This window comes from Tinamus guttatus, unplaced genomic scaffold (genome assembly GCF_059628265.1).
Source record: "Tinamus guttatus ecotype Peru unplaced genomic scaffold, ASM5962826v1 Tinamus_guttatus_pri_ptg000188l, whole genome shotgun sequence".
Taxonomy (NCBI): Eukaryota; Metazoa; Chordata; class Aves; order Tinamiformes; family Tinamidae; genus Tinamus; species Tinamus guttatus.
In genome coordinates, this window is record NW_028288722.1 from 1045011 (window position 1) to 1063985 (window position 18975).

Consider the following 18975-nt stretch of genomic DNA (forward strand, 5'->3'; position numbering starts at 1 on the left):
CCGCGCGCTCCTTCTTAACGCCACAAAATGGCCGCTCGCCACCCGGAAGGGAACGCGCCGCGCGGCGGCCCCCCGTGCCCTGGAGCGCGGCCCCCGCGCGCGCCGGGTCCCGCAGGCGGCGGGTTTTGTTCGTTGCTTTTTTTTTTTTAACGCGAGGGTAGCGGTTGCTAAGGGCGGCCTCGAAGGGCAAGAGGTAAATCACACTCTAAATTAATAACTACTCTGTTTTTAAAAGTGACCGTTAAGAGTGCTTCGGTATGACCCGGAAGGAATCGGTGGAGGCGGGGAAAATTTAAACGGTAAGTTTTTTTTTTTTTAAGTAATAAATAACTAAATAAAATAAGGTGAGGCAGATTTTGTCAGGAGGTAGGAGAAAGGGGGGAAAGGCTCTGCGCCGTGAGGAGGAGAAAAAAACAGTAGCCACAAGCCTCTGCGGGGGTGGGGGAAGGTGACAGTTTAAAATGGCGGACGCTGAGGCGAGGGGAGGCGGCGCGGGGCAGGGCCGGGGAAGGGTTTGTGGCTGCGGTGCCGCCGCGGGGCCCATGTCCCTCCCGCGGTGCCGCCGCGGCTCTGCCCGCTCCGCCGGGCGCGGATGGGGAGCTCCGGGGCAGCGATGCGAGCCCGGGCAGCTCGCAGTGCCCTGCCCTGAGGTACCGGGGCCGGCGGGTGAGCGGCCCTTGTCGGGGAGGGCCCCGCGTGCCCTCCCCAGCCCTAATAGGCAGCCCGGCCCAGCGCTGCTGAATGTCTTCAGGCACTGACGAAAATTGCCCAACGTTGAGATATATATATATAAACAATGATACCTAGGTCCCACCTTACCACGGGGATCAGTATTTGTGCCTGAAATTAAAAATGCTCTTTTGTCAAATATATATATATATATATAATGCAGTTGCAATATTGATGCAAGGAAAAAATGGAAGTTTTGAACTGAAAAATGGAAGTACTGAACTGAAAGTGATTGCTAAAGGCGACCTTGAAGGGCAGGAGATAAATCACACTTTAATAGCTACTTTGTGTGAAAGTTCAGTACTAGGGTTTAAGTCCTTGTTCTTACTCTCAATCTGTTTTTTTTAATGCGTAATATGGCATAAAATAAATACCTAAAATAATAAGGAACATCAGCTACTAACTAAACCAATATACTTGGTCTTGATTTCTATATTTTTTTACTCCAGAGTGGTTTAATTGAAGATACTCTCATTCACCTGCTGAAATCCTCTCCCTAAGGATTTTTTTTTCCTTTAGATAGAAAACGCTGTTGCTTTAAGGGAATCAATGTCCCTTAGTCTTCTTACAGCTACTTTAAATCATCACTTCTGTAGCCTTTGCTACAGACTTGCTCCTGCACTTGTTTGCCTCCCTGTCAGGCTTTGTGTGAGCACAGGGAATTTCTGGAGCTGTGCTGGGACTTGACCCGGGGAACTGATCAATGGTAACACCTTGGGATCCTTTGCTAGAATAATTTCAATCTGTACCAGTTACACAGCTGATGTCTGTGCTTGCATAAAGGGAAAGGCAGATGTTAGTGGGGTACGGTGGCTAAAGGGGAATTTGCACTTTTTTTTTTTCATTTTTTTTAATGGAGAGGCCAGTTTAAGATTACTGTAAAAATAGAATCATAAAGATCTGCAGATGAATAATTTAGGAAGAGGAGAGATTTGCTTGAATTAAAAAGTAAGGCTTATACGAGTGACTAGTACGAATCTTATTTTAGGGATTAGGGGCGTGCTGCCCTTTACAGCAGAAGGAGGAGTATATTTTAATAAGACTGCATTTCCCAGAGTGCATGAGGGCTCTCTTGCCTGGGTCAGCTGATCTATATTGTGAAATTTTCCTTATTTCCTGCCGAACATGAATGGAATGACTTGTGTGTCTGAGTGTCTCATTTTTCCTTCGTCAGGTGATTTAATGGCTTTTGACCAGGATCCTGGTTCAGAACAATGGCAAAAAAAAAGAACCCTGTGATAATTAACTAGTTCAGTATACGGAAAACTGCTTCTTTTGGTGAGAAGAGATGACATGAAGAAGTAATACGCTGCAGGCTGCAATATTAACTTCATGTGAAAAGGTAGAGAGTATCTTTATCCTTTCGTGCTGAACCGTCATTTTTATTTTTTCACTTACGGATTTTGCTGTGCCTTATTTAAGGTAGCCATAAGATTTTTGATTTGTCGGTAATTACATCCTAATAATTAACAAGCAACTCCAAACATATTTTAAAGCTTTATACTTTGTTTAATTCTTTTTGTTTGTTTGTTTTCACCACAGTTTAAGAGGAAGCTTCTAAGGAGAAATACTGTTTTTCCAGGCTGAGTTGACAAGCTTCCCAAGAAAACACAAAAATGTCTCCAGATTCAAAAAATTTTTTCAACATACTTATTTTGGGAGTCTCATTTATGTTTATATTTACTGCTTTCCAAACATGTGGAAATATTGCGGTGAGTGTGAATTTCAAAACCTGTCACATTTGTATCAGTTACACTTTTTTTCTTGTCTTCTGCCTCCTCTAATGCTAATCATTTCTTCACTTGGAATATTTATTTTGCAAGACACGTTAACAGTTTATTTCCTTTCTTTTGACTCAGTGTTTAAATTTATGTTCAGGCAATTCACTTTAAGATACCCTACTTAGTATGTAACTGTCTGCTTAGAAAGTAGAAAATTATTGAATTCTATCAAATATTTGTAGATTAAAATAGTGTCTGCATTGACATCTCCAATATTTAACAATTGAATTAAATTAGACCTTTCATATTTCTGATTTTTCTATAGAGTAGCTATATATATATCTATTTGACTAAGAGGTAGTTATTAACCATACCTCCCAGTTTCTCCTAGAGTGGCTTTCCTAGTCTGTCGTGTTTTCTATTTTGGCAAATTAGCCATTGAGGGTGTGTGAGAATAACAGCTGACAAGCAGCCAGACTTTCACAATTGCTAGAACTGCCAAGTTAACCTTCCATCCAAATAAATTTACTACTTAGATATCTTGTATTGCTTTGCATGCTGAAGCAAAACTGTGAATAAAAGCAGACTGCATTTTTACTAATTGAATTGTCACAGTCCTGATGCTAACATACCTAACCCAGATTCTCCAACTTAGATATTGATGTCACTTTGAACATTAATTATATGCCAGAAGAAGAGTTAAAAGTCTAAATATATCTTGAACACACAGGCCTTCCAGCTTCCCTTTTTCTGCATGCAAGAAGAATCCTTTCTGGGGTCATAGGGATAAATGTCCTTCATTGCATTGCAGAAATGATTACTCAGAGCTTTTTTTTTTTTTTTTTTGGTAAAAATCATAGAATACAGCATGATCAGTGATCTTAGATGTTCTGTTTCTAATTTTTCAGACTTTGCAGATGCTGATCAATTTTTGAAATTAATGGGACTAAGTAGTATGAAATTGCACCCTAAAACACAGACTCCAGCCAGAAGAAGCAGTTCTATTTTAACTTTCTTCCCTCCCTTTAAGCAGTGAATTCTCAGCACCTCACTGAATTTGACTTGAATGAAGTGATGAAACAGTTATGCTAAATATTGTATCACCTAATCTATTAAAATGACTTTAATTCAGATCTGCCTCCCTATCCAACTAACTAAATGGTCTCATGATCACTAAAGCTGATTCAAGGAGGGGAAAAAAAAAAGGGGAATCGGAGTTAACGGGAAGAGGAAGAGAACGGAAACTCTTAGCAGAAGCTGAGAGATCGTATTAAGAGTATTGTGAAACTTCAGCTTTTGTTTCTACTTTTTTTTTTAGATGAGACAAGTTATACATACGTATCTGAGAAGTAATTTGTGAAACAAGTTTTTTGCAATGTCTTAACACTTCTGTTAAAATCATGATAAAGTCCCAAAATGATAATTACTGCTTCAAACATACCTTTTTCACTGTCAAATATCTCATCAGCTTCTGCTTTCATAAATAAGCCTTTAGTACCATTCCTCACCTGAAGCCAGAGTCAGATCTTAGTTTCATGGCTTCATCTGTTGTTGCTCCAATCATAAACAAGGTCCAGTGAAGCAAAGGTAAACACAGGGTGATAGACCACCCGTGCACTTTATTCCATCTATGTATAGAAGAGAGAGGCACCTACCTAAAATGGTTTATTTTGCAGTTAGGAATCTGAATCCCCTGTCTAGAAATACTTATTTCTTAATTAGGAGGGAGAGAACATAAGGTGACAGTGCCCCCAAATTAGGCCTCTTAAGTTAGATTTTCTAAAGAGGCCAGGTGAATCTAGACCAAACTTTGCTGGAGTCTGTCTCCAGGAGAATTTCTCATACTGGTAAATGGGTAGCTCAGTAATACTTACCTTTATAGCACAACTGTTGAATTGTAATTAATATTTTGATTATTTTGAGTACTATTAAGAATCTACTAATGACAAATTCTAATTTTTAATTGTGACTTTACTGCAGATTTTTTAAAGCCAAAAGAGGCTCTTTAACATGTTAATACATGTGCTTTTTTTTTTTTTTTTCCTCACAGCAAACGGTTATCACAAATTTAAACAGCACAGAGTTTCATGGCAGTGGCTATACAAGGTAATTTATAAAGATCTCGTTGCTTTGCTTTTTGCAGGGTCAAGCTGGTTATAATTATACCTGTTTATTCTTTTAAGAGATTGTAATGTTTTGCTTATTTCACAATTTAATAACATTTTAGAAGTTTTAAGCATGTTTTCATTTTAAAACTGTCTAGTTTTACTCTATTTTCTAATTGAATTGTATACCTGCTCTGTGTATTTTCTTTGTAGGCAGAAAAAGCACTCTATAATCATGACATTCTCTGCTTTTTATCATAGGAGATGAAGAATGTGGATTTTTTTTGTTTAAAAAAAAAAAAACTGCTAACTTAGGACTTGATTTTTTGTCCTTTGTGCCCTGTGTGTATGATAGGTTGTGTGGATCAGCTTTCAGGAAAGATTGCAACAAAGGTCAAAGGTGTGATTCACAAAGTTGAATGGAGTGGTTGGAAAGAGAAGATGAACAAGGTTCAAAGCTGTGAAAAAGCATAGCCAGCCTCACTTTTGGAATATTTGTTTTCTGTTTCAAGTATGAACAGTGACATTTTGTATGCCAAACTGATCCGTCATTAGAAAAATGTTGCTGCTTTGAAGGCTTTACAGTCTTATTTTAAACTGAAAATATACAGCTAACGTAAGGCAGTGTCATAAAATTGCTGTGGTACCTCTGTCATGAATTGAAAACTTCACTAATAGGATGAATGAGGGTCTGGAATAGTCGCCCTTAGAACTACTGGGCACAAATTCCATACCTCTTGTTAAGTCTTGATTCGGCAGATTCCAGTCATAAATTATAAGATGTAGTTGCGGGCAGTAGTTTGGGTCTAGATTCAGTGATCCAGGAAATCTTGTGTGCTCCTGTATTCCTATGTCAAGATAAAGTGCAATAGATGAAGGTAATTAACAACAGAAAGGATGGAAATGTTTGAATATGGAAGTTATGCAGATACTTAACTATATATGCATTTGACTTGATACTTTGGCTGTTTTTGAACAGTCTTATTAAATCAGCTATGCTTGAATCCTACTTTTTAAGTATTTAATCATCTTTCTTGTTTATTTATGTAGCATGTCAATTATTTATGGAGTTTTCTCTGCATCAAATCTTATTTCACCTTCAATAGTTGCAGTAGTAGGACCTCAACTCTCCATGGTGATTAGTGGTGTATTTTATAGGTGAGTGCTATTCCTGGATCTTTTGTCTGCCTTCTTTGAAGTCTCCCTTTTTCGAAGTCTCCCTTTTTCATACTTAAGGCTATGATGCTTTACATGAAATTGTATAGGGCTAATTAAGGCATCTTACACAAATACTCAGATATCTGTATCACTAGGTACAACTGTAGCTTCAGGATACTCCAACCTAAAGAAAACGGAACATATTTTTTTCCATAGCATTTCCAGGTTTGGCTAACTGTGGAGTTCCGTTTGTTGTCTTAGGTTAATGCCTACATTAAAAAAAATTATTAAATGTTTAGCGGAGTAAAAAGGTCACCTTTTTTAATATACGACTTGAGATATTTTCCCAGGTCACTTACAGGAAGCTATTAATATATATAATTGTTAAAGAGTATTGTCTATTTTAAATCTGTATTTCATAAACGGTTCTGTTCTATTTTAGCTTATACATTGCAGTCTTTATCCAGCCTTCTACATGGGCTTTCTACACTGTTTCAGTTTTTATTGGCATTGCAGCTGCTGGTAAGCATTTTTCTTACCTTACTCACAAATTTCTGCATTTGTATATACATCTATAAAATGATTTTTTCTTTCTTTTTTTTTCCCCTGTTACAGTATTGTGGACAGCACAGGGAAATTGTTTGACTGTAAATTCTGATGAAAACTCCATAGGAAGGAACAGTGGAATATTTTGGGCGCTCTTACAGTCTAGGTAAGCTTTATTTGTTAAATGCATATGACAAAGAGATGTTTTATTTTTTACACTTTTTGATAAGTGTGGGAGACTGTTTTAAAATACTAGAACTTCAGTAAGTGAAGTGGAAGGGGAGAAGTGGAAGCAACATTTCTATGATGTAGTATAGAGTAACGAATAAAAATTATTTTGCAGGCCTCTGCTCACAATGCACTAAAAAGATCCATCTGTTTTAGTAGAGCATTTGATGTCTCTCAGCTCTGACAAAAGTCCTGCTGATCATGGAGGGCCGTGTTAATGTGTCAGTGTCCCTCAGTGCTAATGAGCTTTAATTGAACTGACTAACCTCACCTGGGGCCTCCACAGCATGGGGCCTTCAGTTCTTCTAGAACTGGATGAGCACTGGTTTCTAGCTGAGCTTTACGCATGCCTGGACTTGGCAGCTCTCCTGACCCACTGCAAATTCCCAAATGCCATATTTTAGGGAGCTATAGGTTAATATAGAATTTCCCTTAAGCTGTTAACAAACAAATTAACCTTGCTGGGACAATACTTCAGGTAAGACCAAAGATTCTTTTAAGGAATCATTACAAAATCATCTCTGTAAATAAAAGTCAGCTTTATGAACTACTAAGTTTCAAAATCCAGTGACAGGTGATTTAGAAGCTGATTTTTTTTTTTTTTATTTTTGCTGCCTCCAAATGTCTTGATTTCCTGCTCAAAATGAATAGCTAGCTCCATTTGAAAGAACCCTCTACTGTATTTAAATGTGTTGAGTAAATATGTAAATGTATAGGTTTACATGGAGTGTATGAATAATTTTTGTATTTCTTTCACAGTTGCACATTATTTTTGTGTAGCATAGTGTTCTTGTGATAACTGCAACTTAAGTCTTACCATAGAAAGTGCTGTTCACCTGTGTTTTCATTTCTTTATATTTTCAGTCTGTTTTTTGGAAACCTCTATATATACTTTGCTTGGCAAGGAAAAACTCACATATCAGGTGAGTGTTACTTGTTTGTGAAAGGCAATCAATGAAATAAAAAAAAATACCCCCCCAATTTGCTTCAAGATTGCATCAGCTATTGTGCTGTGACAAAGCAGTAGGAGGACAGATGTTGAGATGTCTGGTGGGACTGAGAGTGCTTTAAACAGAATTTCTGGAAAAGTGTGTAAGAAACTGTAGCTTAAAGTCTTCATTTCTTGGCATGGTTTATCAAGACTAACTTCCTAATGGGCTTATAATACTGTAATTTTCTATGTTTGACATTGCATTAGACTGCTAAAGGGCAGGAATTAGAGCAGCATGTGCTTAGTCATATTCTTCAGCTGATTAGTGGTTGAAACTCATAGGTCTTAACATGGAGATTGTTGGCAGCTGTTGCTGTAAGCAAGCAAGACAAGGTGAGTGGGTGGTATCAGCTAAGAAATTGGCTAGCAGTGGTGAAACTGAGCCAAAATTAAATTTAATTACACAACATGATTATGGTAGGGGAAAAATAACATTTTGTGAGTTAATGGGGTTGATTGTCCTCTTTTATTATGGTTATGAGGGTTTTTTTTTTTTTTGAAGTCTAAAAAATACAGTATCTACTAAATTGGTCAGTGCTTCTAACATTCAAAACAGAAAGCTATTTCTGTAATCAGTTAAGAATTAAATGGTGACTTTTAAAATATAATTACCTAGAAATGTTATCAGTGCAGAAATATTGCCATATTGAGGAAAATAGCCCACTTCGTAACTCTGTTTCACGTTCTTTGCACACACAGTTTGGGTAGCACCTCACAGGTCAATTTTTAAAGGTTAACTTCCACATTCTTCCTAAACACAAAGGCTTAAACACTCTTGAAAATACTAGAGGTGCCCTGAATCTGGGTCTGAAATTATTTGCTTTCTAAATCGCATTGCTCTGGTTAATAGAAGAACGCAGCACTTGAGTGAAGGAGTTCCACTGTTACCTTAGTCTTGTCTTTAAATGGAAAACACTTGACATGTCCTGAGTGTCCTCTTAAATAAAAGCTAGATGCTCGTATCACAAGATTTAAGAGAATTTAAAAATTAATTCCTTCTCCCTTTTCCTATATATATTGAAAGCATAACAGGCATTTCAAGAAGCACATGGTCTTTCTGGTGTATAACCAAATGGAGGTTATTCTAATTGACTTGGAAACGTTTTTTCTTTGCTTTTAAGCTAGAAGGGAAAAAATGCAAGTGCATAGGCAATGTCTTTAGGCTTGAACGCTGGTCCTAGCATCAGTCAGTCTGTTTCTCCATCACAGCTATTAGCTATTTCATAGCATTTTTGTCTCCAACTATCTGTAAATTGGAACGTCTGCTGTATGGCAGACTTCTCTGCTAAACAGGAACAGCACTGCTGCTGCATAGGGCAGCAATTAGTGTCCTTCAGATATTCATCATATGCTTCGTCAGTTAACTGAGAGTTCAGTGGTTTTAAGGCTTTAGTAGTTCACAAGTCTTAGAGTTTATCATGTTATATACTGCTTCTATTTGTTGTGTTGAGAAAGAAGAGCTTTTTTGGGTAGTTTTGTATAATTCAAAGCGAATATAGAAAGTCTTGAAAGATGTGCTTTCTGCTAGTAAACACTTTCTATGTTTTCAGTGTTAATAAGGAAAAAAATTACTCAGTCTTGCATGACAAAAAAAAAAAAAGTGACACATTTAATACGCCAGTATTTATTAGCATCATAAAGTGAGTTAAGAACTTGCCAGCTACTGAGTAATTTTTCCTCCACATATGCTGCAAGATAGCAAACACAACAGCTTTTGATATGTATTTTAAGCACTCTTGCATAGGATACCTGTGTTAATTCTTTGAAGGTAGTTGACTAAAATGGTTTTTGCACATCTAATTATGTTTGGTTTTTGTTTTTCTGTAGAGAGTGATCGTAGAACTGTTTTCATTGCCCTGACGGTTATCAGTCTTGTGGGCACAGTTCTGTTCTTTCTGATTAGAAAACAAGAGGACACAAAAACACCAGGGGAGGAAGATTCTACTAATGAACTCCAGGGGGACAACTCGTAAGTGCTTATAGTAATAATGTATTGCCACATACACAGGTTTATGTGCTCCTGTGCCCATAAATCCGAGCACTTTCCCCTCAGAGCTGAAAACATGAAAGTTATGAACAACCTGTAGAATTACAGATTTAGTAAAGTGTCTGTATCTTAAGTGAGAATTAAACAATTAGGGTTTTTCCTGAGATTTCAGGGTTTTCCCTTAAGGTTGTTCCATTAATGAATGTCTTTTGAAAGAGCATTTACCTCTCTTCTTTACTGATTATGAACTGTTTAGCTATCTTTCCTTTTTTTTTTTTTTTTTCTCTTCCTTTCACTAGTTTGATTTAAAGGTTGGAAGGAGTAGAGATTATTCCTTTCCTTTATATAGTTTTTCTTTCATGTATTAAAACATGTATATGCTGCAACTTATCCTAGTCTTTTTGCAGGTTCATGAATGCCACCATGTTTAATAAATTAGAAATGCATAGGTAGACACATTGGGTGCAGTCTTGTTTGAGCTATTATTGTAGATATATTTGTTTTATTAATAGAAAAATGAAAATATTAGAAAAACCCAAGCAAGTAAAAGAGTGGAAAAAAATGTTCAATGTTACTTAACAGAAACACTCTGTTAAGGCTAGTATAGCATATATTTGACCAGAAAGCAAATAAATTTTTGAGGTTAGTAGTTTAGATTCTCAGACACTTTTAATAATATATTAGCATACATGATGCTGGGCTAGAACCTTATTGAAAATTTGAAAAATAAATGAATCCACTTTCTTCCATAGTGATTACTCTGGTTATTTTTCTATTCTGACTGAAGTTATTTGTTTACACAGGTCTTCCCAAAGCAAAATGACAAGAGCAGTGGCTGCCTTTAGTAAGTACTGTTTCACATTAGAATTGCATAAAACAAACAAGAAGTATTCTCTTCAGCTCTCCAGGATTCTGCTGATTTGCAGTCATGTAAAAGTTGCTTAGAACAAACATTTGCAGAGAGTTATAGTTTTATGATCACATTTCAATTCTTCTACACCAAATTCAGACCTTGAGGGCTGGCCTGTTTGAGGAAATGACTGCCAAACAGCAGTGGTTTTCAGGCCAGATATTACTGTTTTTGTAGGGGCACAGGATTAATGAGCTGGGGCCCTGGTAGAAATTCAGTTGGCCCATATGAGTATTTGTGATTTTGACCCTGACAGAAACAGAGCTTAGAACTAGAAAAGCTTGGGAACCACTGAACTAACATGTGGACAAACTACTGTTGCTGTGCAGTTGGTGTGAGGTGACCAGCTCAAAAGAGTTCCTTTCACATGCAAACAGTGGCTGATTCCAAGTAAAGAAAGAGTAGCAAACTTCTAGTAGCATAACTAGCTACTCTAGTAGAGTAGAAAAACTCTAGCATCTATTCCATGCTAGATTTGTCGAGGAGGGGTTTGGAGAAGTGCTGCTGTGATGCAGTATCAGATTTCAGCTACATACAGAGCTTGCATATATAGATAATGTCAGAGCTGTCATCAGCTGGGAAAGCCACCATGTGAAAGTTTTTCACTTAACAAGCTAAAGGAGATGTTGCATGTTGTTTTATTTTGTTGTCAAATGATGTCACTTCAGAACAACCATTTTAAGCTGTAAGTGTCTGCACTTCCACTGAGGTTTGATGCAGCCTTCCTGTGACTGTTGGTTTGTTTTGGAAACACGAAGGTTCCCTTGATAATTTATTCGTTCTTTAAAGATACAATCACTGTGAAGTAAGAGAGTACAAAAATGCAATGAGTGAAAAATTGTCTAATTAAAACCCACTTAACTCTTGGCCTCCTTCCATTTCTTGCAAAAAAAAAAAATTCATTTCGCCTAATTTCTTTTAGACTGCAAGTTGGGCTCTGACTGTTTAGCACCATATTTTTACTATAATAAAATAATACTTTGTAATTTTAACTTATTCTTGCTTTAAGCATAAATCAAAAGAAAGTGTAGATTCTTTTCATGATGTTATTGAAGGTTATATTAATTACTCTTGGTATTTCTTTACAGGGAAAGCTGTTAAGCTGAGCTTTACCAAAGAGATTCTTCTTCTCAGTGTTACAACTGCCTATACAGGTAAAAAGCAAATAATATGTATGAGTGTGTAGCAGTATGAGGGCATTTTAACTGAGCGCATTGGACCAGGATTGTTTTTATCTATCTTTGTAAATATTACTTAAATATTTGGATAATCTTTGAGTGAGTTACCACTTTATGACATTTTTATGTCCTAAATCAGTCTGGTTTGGAAAAATTCGATGCTGCCCTCTAGTGGATAATGGTCATGATTGCCACTTTATTTTGGAATATACAAATCTCCATAAGGCCAAAGAACGTGTTTGTTTCCAAACATTATTCTGATTTTTTAAGACTGCTCAAAATTCATCATTTTTAGAGGTGCTGCAGTTTTCATGCTGCATTAGGTAGCCTGCTCCTGCTAGACGATTGTGGAGCACCATATTGTTTGTGGTGGTGAAGAGCAGAGGAGATGAAATAAATCAGTTTAGGAATTAAATCGTCTATTTCTGTAAGCATAACAGGATTATTTTAGAATATGCTTCCTATTAAGTGATGTTTGTAGACTACAAATCTTGGAGTCATACTACCTAGACTCAACTCTGTTCCCTTTCCTCATAGTAATGGCAGTAGAAAGTATTTCAAAAGTTATTCTTACATATATAATGAGATAGAGCTGCACATAGACTACTACCTTTGTATATTAAGAATCTTGCTTGTGGCTTGAGGATGCAGGTCTTCCTCAGGAATGCTATAATTTGGAAAACATTTTCTTACACTGAAATGGGTTTTATTTCCTTTAATTATTGTGAAGTGTTTTGTTGTGTGGCACTTTTTATGACTTTTGGGAAAGCATCCAAATGTGACTGCATCAGTAGAGCCAGTGCTGAGTTTTAGTGCATACGTGACACTAATAATTGTGGCACATAGTATTTTTCTAATATTTTTTAATATCAACTGACACAGGAGTGTTTCATAATTAATAACTTATATATGTCACACATCTCAGTTAAATATGAATTTCCAAGATACTGTAGGGATAAACAATTTTTTTTAATAACTGTTTCTCAGGTAGTATTTAGTAGTTTTTATATATATATGTGTGTGTATATATATATATGTATATTCTTGTCTTCCTTCAAAGGTTTGGAGTTAACTTTCTTTACTGGAGTATACGGAACATGCATTGGTGCTGTGAATAGGTTTGGTAATGAAGAGAAGAGCCTTATTGGTCTCTCTGGTATTTTTATTGGTGTTGGAGAAGTCTTAGGTGAGTTTAAATTTACTAACTTTTAGAGAAGGAAAAAAAAAGATTAAGATGCTGCAGTTATTCAAAATGCTGCTATATTTAATTGTATCTTACTGATCTTAAGTTAGTGTCTTTCAAGCTTCCAACAATAGTTACAGGAAAAAAACAAAGACAAATATGCTTAAAAAGTCGATTACTAAAGTAATTACACTGCTAAATTTCAGTATGTAAGTATCTTTTTCGGTATCTAATACAGACAATTTCATAATCTGCTTTCAGCATTTGTTGCAGTATTTTAAGTTTGGTTCTTTTCTTTAGATCTTCCAGTTCTGATATGAAGGGAAGTAACTAAACTCTCATATCTGTTTTCCTAAGTAACAATTATCCAATCTTTTTCCGCTCCTACAGGTGGAGGAATCTTTGGTTTAGTGAGCAAGAAGAATCGCTTTGGTAGGAACCCTGTTGTGCTGCTGGGCATCATTGTGCATTTCATAGCCTTTTATTTAATTTTTTTCAACATGCCAAATGATGCTCCTATTGCTCCTATGGAAGGAACAGATGATATTGCTTATATGATTCCAAGGTATGCAAGGTTTTTCCTTTGTCATTGGAAAAAAAAAATGCTGTTTTCTTCTAAAATAGCATTGGGCTCAGTCAGTTTAACTGCAGTGTAGAGCCCCAGCCTTACCCTGCCCTGGTTTCCAACGCATTTCAATGTTTATTATCAAAGTCTGCTTGATCTACCTGGAGCCAGACTCTCTCACACAGCTTATTGTTAGGAAAGAAATTTAGGGAGCTTCCTTAGCTCATCCTTGCAGCCTTCTGTTGGGGTGTATTTTTTTGCCAGTTTGTGTGTAAACATAGTGGTGTCAGCTTGTTCAGACATAACTGCTAATTGCTCAAAACTGCTAGTTTAATGTGTATGTGACTCTGCAGATGACTGTTTTCCAAACTGTAATATTCGCAGTGTATACAGTTTGCTGCAATGTGAATGGGTCTGTCTTTCTCTTCAATTTTTATGAACTCACGGTGCAAGTCTCAGCTTTGCTTTGCTGCCTTTAAGCACCAGGATTTCTTTTAGCAGCTCTAATTCGGTATAGAGTTGACTACAGGTACCATTAGCAGAAGTCTTAACCTTCAAGGATTTTAAACCTAATTAAACTATTCTTCCTAACAGACAAATGTTCACAGTTGCATTGAAATTTAAGGTATAATTAAAGTATAATGACTGTTTTCTCTGTTCCTAAACAAGTCTGACAACAACAGTTTGTGGGGGTAGAGCATTACTTCAATCAATAGCTGTGTAGGCTGTTTGAAAAAATGACTTATAAATTTAACTCTCCTTTCTTCCTCAGCAAGGAGGTGGCCATTTTGTGCAGCTTTCTGTTGGGCTTGGGAGACAGCTGCTTTAACACACAACTCCTCAGTATTTTGGGATTCCTTTATTCAGAAGACAGCGCTCCTGCCTTTGCCATCTTTAAGTTTGTTCAGGTATTTATATCACACATCTTTTTGAATGTATGCTTGCTGGCGTAGTATTGAAATAGTACTTTTGTAATGAGTTCAGGAAAAATAATTCTCTTGTTCCTGCAAAGGATACCAACCTGTCTTTTAATTACTCTGATTCTTAGGAGGAAAAGAAGTTTTCAGGTAGCATCAGCTGAGTTCTGCAGTTTGGTGTAAATGATTCATGAGTGAGAGCTGATTAGTGTGTTTTGAGGAAGCTTAGAGATGGTGATTGTTCTGGTTTAAAGTCAAAAGGCAAGTACAGATGAGCACATTTTTTGGCAATGTTTACTAAATTTGTATTCCAAAGGAAGACTTTGACAGAGAAGTAAGTCAGAAGGAAAAGAAGTTCTTAAATAGTGGTTGAAGACCTTGCAGATTTTGTGCTGTGTTACAGGGAGTTGCCAGTATGTAGACATAAGAATTTGTAATTTCTCTTTTTTTAAGTTATCTTAATCCTCAAATGTGTTTCTGTTAATTGGGGAGCAGAGTTCAGGGTTTGTCTAGTTTAATAGATGACAGCTGCTTCCTTAATTATTTCCACTGATATTTATGCAGTGCTCTATTTTATTTCCTGATATTTAGCAAGTTAAGAGATTGATACTGAATATAAAAATTATTTATGCTATGTGAGGGCTGATGAATATTTTATCTTTAAAAAGGATTGATTGCAAGTAAGCAATGATGTGTGTCAGAGCTCCCAACTATTTTGATATAGAATTGTTTGTAGTATTATAAAACTGATAAAAGGTTTTCTGCATTTTTGTCTTAAATTCCACTCATACTTTGGCTGTGTTGTTTCCAGACTGTTTTTTAAATACCAGGACAATTCTTGCATTTGTGATGTGATAAGTGCTTCTGAGTGTAGGCGTTCATTTTCTACAGTGAATGTTATTTAAATAACAAGTGAAAAATAAATCTGTTACGTGTGATGTCAAGACACCTGTTAGAATATGAAAAAAAGGTTTTAAAATGGTACATTTACTGAAGAAATGTGCTTTCAAGATGTCTCTAAATTACGTGTATGTCAGTGGTAATCCTGTCTACTAATGCCAGACAGTATAATTCCAGTGCTCATTTTTTGCTTTTATTTTCTTCTTCCCTCTCAGTCCATCTGTGCTGCAGTCGCATTTTTCTACAGCAACTACTTCCTCCTGCAGTGGCAACTCCTGATCATGGTGGTTGTGGGGTTCTTTGGGACTGTTACCTTCTTTGTGGTGGAGTGGGAAGCAGAAGCCTTCGTTGCCCGGGGCTCTGACTACAGCAGCATTTGATGCCGTCACCAGCCTGGTGCAAGGGAGAAAATGGGCACATTAACTGTGAACTGATGTGACAAGGTGAAAAGATGGAGTTGCTGAGGCTAAGATGAAGGAATCCACTGCTAAATCACCGTCAGTCTAGCTGATGGGAACTGTGGTAACGAAACATGGGGGAAAAATGCCAAAAATTGAAAGTGTTGTGTTTTTTTTTTTTTTTTTTTTTTTTTTTTTCTTGCTTTAATCATCTGGTGTGAGGTGCAGGTTCGCAAAAATCAGATGTTGGAAATGGGAGGAAATAGTGAACTGTGCATTGAAGAACTTTGTTTTGAGATCCCTTTTGAATGGATAATTGCCTAATTTCACTCTGTCCTGCACTACAGAAATTGCAGCTTTGTTTCACTTGAATTATTTTATCTGAGTTTTAGTTCTACAGACACTTAAATTCTAGTATGGAATGAGTGACGTTTTAAGGTATATTGTTTTGTGTGTCTGCATGACTAGCAATTCGTGCTATTGACTTTTTCAACAATTAGATACACCAAAGTGTTTCTGTAGAAAATAATGTTGCCTTATTTGGTATTGTTACTCAGTTCCTTGATTTCCGAGCCCTTATTTTTTGTTAATCTGTTTCATAATTTTAAAATAATGATCAGATGCATTTTTAAGAGAATCTTCTGTAGTATGATATAATAATTTTTTTTTACAAGGATATGAGTAAATACCCCTCTGTTTGTCCTTTTTAAGGACATAGTCCTGAGACCTGCAGAGCATTGACAGTTGACAAGGATATGTATCTCCTGGAGTAGTATTCACCATTTCTCAAAATCAAGCTGTTTCGGGATGGGTGCTGTGTCTTTCTTCACATAATACTATATGAAGGACCATGAGACGTGGTTTCCTTCCCAAAATCCCTTATGCTCACAGAGATTCTGAGTTCACTGAAATTCTCATCTGCTTTTGTAGCTTAGTGGCAGAGTGCTGACAGCTTCTGTTAGATTCACCTGTTATTAAAATTATTCTGTGATGGCAGCATTTTCTACGATACCTTCCTAGACTATGAATAAGAATATGAATTGGGAAAATAATCTTGCAGTATTTATCCTCTGCATAGTCTAAAAATACCTGAAAAGGTTGACATAGGTTGTTTTATTCCTGTATGTTGCATATTTTGGGAAGATGTGCTGCAAGCTTATTCTGCCAAATGCAAAAACAAGTCTAATGCCATAGCAACTAAGGTTTTAAATCAAAGCTGTTATAGATGATCGTAACATAGGCAACAAATGCAACCCACTTTCATAATTATTTATCTGCTTGACTTTTTAGCAGTTGCAGTTATGTTTCTGTCTTGTTGACAAACAAGATGCAACTGAGAGTAGATCTGGAACAGTGAGAACTTTTATATTAAGACATGCCATGTGGCTATTTTTAGACAAGTACTGTCTGTTGACCTCCTTAAGCACAAGCAGAATGTTCATTTCTTATTTTTTGAAGACAGGTCAGAAAGTTGACTCGGAGAACATGTCCATAGCTCCTACATGTCACAAGTACACGGATGTAGCAAAGGTTAAACTTGAAAAGGTCGTATGGGATCTCCTGTGGCTTCTGCTGTCAGTTTTGCTCTCGCAGGGCAAGTACCACAACTCTCTTGAGGCAAATCCCTGTCTTGAGGCACCCTGTCTGTGCACGGTAAAACAGCAGCAAAGTGTTGTTTTGGGGGCAGATAAAGAATTTTGAGTTCACTCCAGGTTTTTGCTGTGAGGCCAGTGTGGTATTAATTGGAAAATGAGTGGGCGCTTGAACAGTTGGCTAGCAAAGAAATTAGTGGAGTCTGGAAAGCCTCTCTGCATTCCAGGTGATTAAATAAGTGATGGAAAAAGAGGAGGAGTTGGAGGAAGACACAAAAGAGCAGAGTTACTGTAGCCATCCTAACTTGCCAGGCAAAGTGAAAAAGTGGTTATGGAATTCAGTCAATATATGGGGTTAATGTGGCTGGCTGCACTTTAATGTCTCTTAAAGAGCTTCTCTCCTGTAATTTGAAATATACTATTTTTATATATTGTATGCTGCAAGAGGTATAGGTGACAGGATGCTTTCGGTGATTAGATTTCTCTTGTTGGATACTTACAAGTGCTTTCTCTAAAGTACCAAAAGGGATAAAGAGCTTATCTCAAGAAAAGGAATTATTGACTTCAGTCCTCAAACTATCCTTGGGATCTCTTCTCTCATTGATATGTAGGGGAGAACACAGACTGCAAGTCCACAAGGGACAATTTTGACTTATAATATGTGGAAGACAAAATGATTCTCAGGTCTTATGGCAATGAGCAACTTATAGGTGCATTTAATATAATGCAGTTTAATTTTAGCTAGGCAATGGTTCTCATGAGTTTGCTTTAAAAACTGATCCCTTTTAATGAACTTCCGTGTTGTTCATCTGGGATATGAGAATTATAGAGACTATTTTTAATAAAAGTTTTAAAAAATCTTCTCTAAATGTGCCTGCTTTCAGCAAGACTTTTGAACTGACTTTCAGGGGTGCTGATGAAGTAGGCCTTGTATGTGTGCAGCACCTCTGAGTCAGATGTTTTGGTTTTATCTTCCTTCTCTCCTCTCTGTTCTGCTTGGTCTGACTCAATATCAGGCAGTGAAAAAGGCCATTCATAACTATTTATTGGGTCATTAAAGAGAACTATTCCTGCTTTGTGACAAGTTTTACAAGAAATCCACATTTTCTTCAAACCTGCATTGTGGATGGCCATTTTTTAAGCTATTAACTGTATAAGTATTATTTCTAACATTTGAACTTTAGCGACATAGAAAGTCCCAATTATTCAAGCATTCCATGACATGTGATTACCTTTAACTTGGTCATATTTCTTTGGTATGTCAGGGGGTGAAAAATTGATCTAGCTGCAGACAGCAGCCCCATGTGTCAGGTTTGCTGCAGCAGCATGGAGTGATAACAGTGACAGCCACTTATGATTCTATCTTGTCATCTTTTTATCAGCATATGCAGGCCTGGTGACTGCCCCATTCATCTCGCCTCCCTTGGCATTTCACCTATTTCACATTCATCTGAGCTAGAAGCTTTTTTTATTAGTTTTCAGTAGGAGTTGGAAAAGGCTTTTGCTATATTTGTTTTATTGTGGCTTTGGTTAAACTCTCAATGTAAACATTATGAGCAAAATTGCACATTATGTTGCTTTGTTTAATTAAAAGTAAATCTGTCTTTCATTTGTTTTCACTCCCTTATCCTTTTATGTTGTTAGTAAGGTTTCATATCCCAAGGTTTTTTACACAAGTGCTGAAGAGGAAATGAAAACTGATATTCCTGACATTTAAGTGCTGAAGAAGCTGTTACAAACGAGTCTTTCGTGCATGTCATAAGCATATGATCTTACCTACATCCAGCTTGGCAGTTGGTTTTCTTTCTGAGATAACGTCAAAATGTATGCAAAGAGAAAATGCCAGAATTCCTGTACACTTTGATCA

General features: G+C 36.8%; 1 protein-coding gene and 1 long non-coding RNA gene across 2 annotated transcripts; both read left to right on the forward strand.

The window, feature by feature from the left end:
• The first annotated feature begins 172 nt into the window (after window positions 1-172).
• LOC148594914 (uncharacterized) lies at window positions 173-2043 on the forward strand. Its single transcript, XR_015913296.1, has 2 exons — window positions 173-299; window positions 1904-2043. It is a non-coding gene; the product is annotated as an uncharacterized LOC148594914 (long non-coding RNA).
• Window positions 2044-2275: 232 nt separating this feature from the next.
• Window positions 2276-15590, forward strand: MFSD11 (major facilitator superfamily domain containing 11). Its single transcript, XM_010224994.2, has 13 exons — window positions 2276-2441; window positions 4501-4556; window positions 5606-5713; window positions 6156-6235; window positions 6329-6425; window positions 7352-7410; window positions 9306-9447; window positions 10269-10309; window positions 11464-11529; window positions 12614-12739; window positions 13127-13301; window positions 14074-14209; window positions 15334-15590. The coding sequence occupies exons 1-13, from the start codon at window positions 2346-2348 to the stop codon at window positions 15496-15498; spliced, it is 1347 nt and encodes a 448-aa protein (XP_010223296.2). The 5' UTR covers window positions 2276-2345; the 3' UTR covers window positions 15499-15590.
• Window positions 15591-18975: the final 3385 nt, after the last annotated feature.